A 2,578-nucleotide genomic window follows, 5' to 3' on the forward strand; every position below is an offset into this window, starting at 1 on the left:
CTGAACTTGTTAGATGCTTTCTTTCGAAACATATTTTCAGCTTTCCCTCAAGTCTAATTAAAGAAGTAAATAGTAATTTCAAATTACACAGACGGAAGTACGATGAAGGCTTACAGGAAAATGAGAAACAACAGAGTAAGCCTACTGCTTAAACCATACAATCACAGAACAATATACTGATACAAATGAAGTCACACTAATTTGGCTACTCTAGATGTTTGTACTGCAGATTCTATGCAACTAAAACAACAGGGTAAGCCTACTGCTTAACCCATACAGACATACAACAAAGACACACTGATTTGGGCTACTCTAGATAATTGTAATGCAAGTGCAGACTTAATGCGACTGAAACAAGAAATTCAGATAAAGGCGGAGTGCTTAAACTTTCTCACAGCTGTAAAATAGACAAACGACTTGCACAACCGTTAATGCAAGAACGGTTATTCCTCCAAGAAGAGAGGCGACTAACCATGGCTTAGAACAATGGAGACTCCTAAACTGAGCCCATAGAATCTTCAGCCGTTTGTTGCGGTAAGCACTTATCCTTTCCGCAGCCGCGTCAATCGGGCGATAACTCGGTCTGTCGGTGGCGGGAATAGTAATAGAATTCCAGAGGCGAGCCACGTCCTCGTCGCTTCCAAGTTTGTTGGAGATGATGCCCTCTTGTCTCAAGCGGGACACGTCCCCAGCAGTGTTAACAAGGTCGTTAATGAGCACTACGTACCTCGTTACTATTTTATCTGAATCTTCCCAGTGCGTCTCCAACACCAAAAGGTTTCTCAGTATCATCTCCGATTTGTCGTCAACTGTGAACTTGGGCAGGTACAGTATTGAGCGTTTGTTGTCGAAGTTTATCTGTCTGATTCCTCTATGCTCCAGTTTCTTGAATTTCACTCCTATTCTATGCAACTCCTCTACAGTTGGAACATGAAGGTGACTGTCATCCTTGTCTGCTTCACTCCACTTGTGATGCTGATACGATTCCCATACCAGCGAGATAGCTAACCAGAGAAACCAGATGATGAAAACTGGGGACAGGAAAATACATAATAATACAAAGAATATGACCACTAGCCCCATGATGATGTTTTCACCTTGCTTCTTAAGGCATTCAGCGTTATTGGCCTGTGGACGTTTAGATTGCTTTGCTCCCTCACTGTCTTGATTTTTATTCTTTTCCACTTCAGAGGATTTTCCATTGTCGACCATATATTCACCAAGCAATTGCAAGAGATGAATCCCTTTTTTGTATTCCCGGTTTCCATCTCCCCCCTTTACTTCAACTGGAGATAGATTTTTCAGTGCACCCTCAAACCAGTAAACTTCCACTACATGACCTTCCATTGTCTCCTTGATTTTTTCCAAAACCCATAGCGGTAACTGATTTTCCAATTTGAACATATCCTTGACTATGTCGTTCAACAAAGGGTGGTGATTTTTCCTGTCAAGAATGTGTTGTAGCTGGGTCTTGTGACCATTTTCAGCTTTAGGTGGATCTTCAAATTTGCCGAGGACTTCTAAGACGAAGCAACCATCTCTTGCCAGGAGCCATGCAAGGACCTCAGGGTCTTTCCTTGTTTCACCATAGCTTTTCTTTAGTTTTTTCTGGATCGTCTCGCTCTTCAAATCCTCCACCATCGATTCTAGGCCATCAAAATTCCACGCGATTTCTGACTTCCAAAGCTCTATTAAGTTTACAGAATTTTCTTCTTTTTTGAAATATTTTGGACAAAAGTCGAAATGCCAAGGACCAAAGGAGATCTCTTTAGGATGGTAGAATGACACCGTGTTGTCATTCTTCAAACACAGCGGAGCAGGATAAATGGACTGCTCATCAAGGTAAAAGGGAGCAGGCTTCATCTTGAAAGCAACTAGACAATTTTTTGTCCTGGGATCCTTTTTCTGTTCCTGATCCTGCTGGAGTGCGGCTTCATGCCCTGAACTATCTTGACTGACATTAACTAAGCATTCTTCCCTTTGTGCGTCCATCTTGGCGAAATATCCTCAACGCAGCTCGGCTGCTTTGCAGTGGTTTTTTATACAGAGGCGATCGAAGAGAAATCTCTTATTGGAACAATTAGTAAGGAGAAGGTACCACGCAAAAGTATACACATAAAACTACAATTTGGAATAGTTTATGCTTTCCTGATTCCAATAGGGAAAAGAGGGGCACCAACGACAGCCAGTTTCCTATTCACATGTCAAATAAAACGAGTTTCAACCATTTGCGGATCGAATCTTCCGTACCACGCATTTCATTTAGATGTACTGCTACAGTGATGGATTTCCCGCTTAACCTCGAAAATCGACAACTCAATAAAATACCAAGCAACGCCGTACTTCCTGAATGGCCGAGTAACCAATCTGAGCTTGGCAATGGCTACGCAGCGGACAAAATGGCCCGCTGCCATGCCTTCTCCATCCGATCCCCCCATGTCATGCGATGCCATCACGCTGTCGATGGCCGTCCAATCAACTGCAGCGGTCCCATCAATCCGTACACCACACAGATCTCCCTGCTAACGCCCGGTTTTATGCGCTTTTCGTGCCATGTTTTTGGATTATTTTATATAAT

The 2,578-nt window shown here is 42.9% G+C and overlaps 1 protein-coding gene across 1 annotated transcript; it reads right to left on the reverse strand.

Annotated features, from left to right (window-relative positions):
• Positions 1–381: 381 nt before the first annotated feature.
• Positions 382–1,992, reverse strand: LOC131858261 (putative UPF0481 protein At3g02645). The gene has a single exon (XM_059211452.1). It carries the CDS (start codon positions 1,990–1,992, stop codon positions 382–384), a length of 1,611 nt encoding a protein of 536 aa, XP_059067435.1.
• Between the last annotated feature and the right edge of the window lie 586 nt (positions 1,993–2,578).

This window comes from Cryptomeria japonica, chromosome 9, assembly GCF_030272615.1.
Source record: "Cryptomeria japonica chromosome 9, Sugi_1.0, whole genome shotgun sequence".
NCBI lineage: Eukaryota > Viridiplantae > Streptophyta > Pinopsida > Cupressales > Cupressaceae > Cryptomeria > Cryptomeria japonica.

Coding starts and splice junctions, on each gene's coding strand:
- LOC131858261 (XM_059211452.1), bottom strand. CDS start 1,992: ATGGACGCACAAAGGGAAGAATGCTTAGTTAATGTCAGTCAAGATAGT.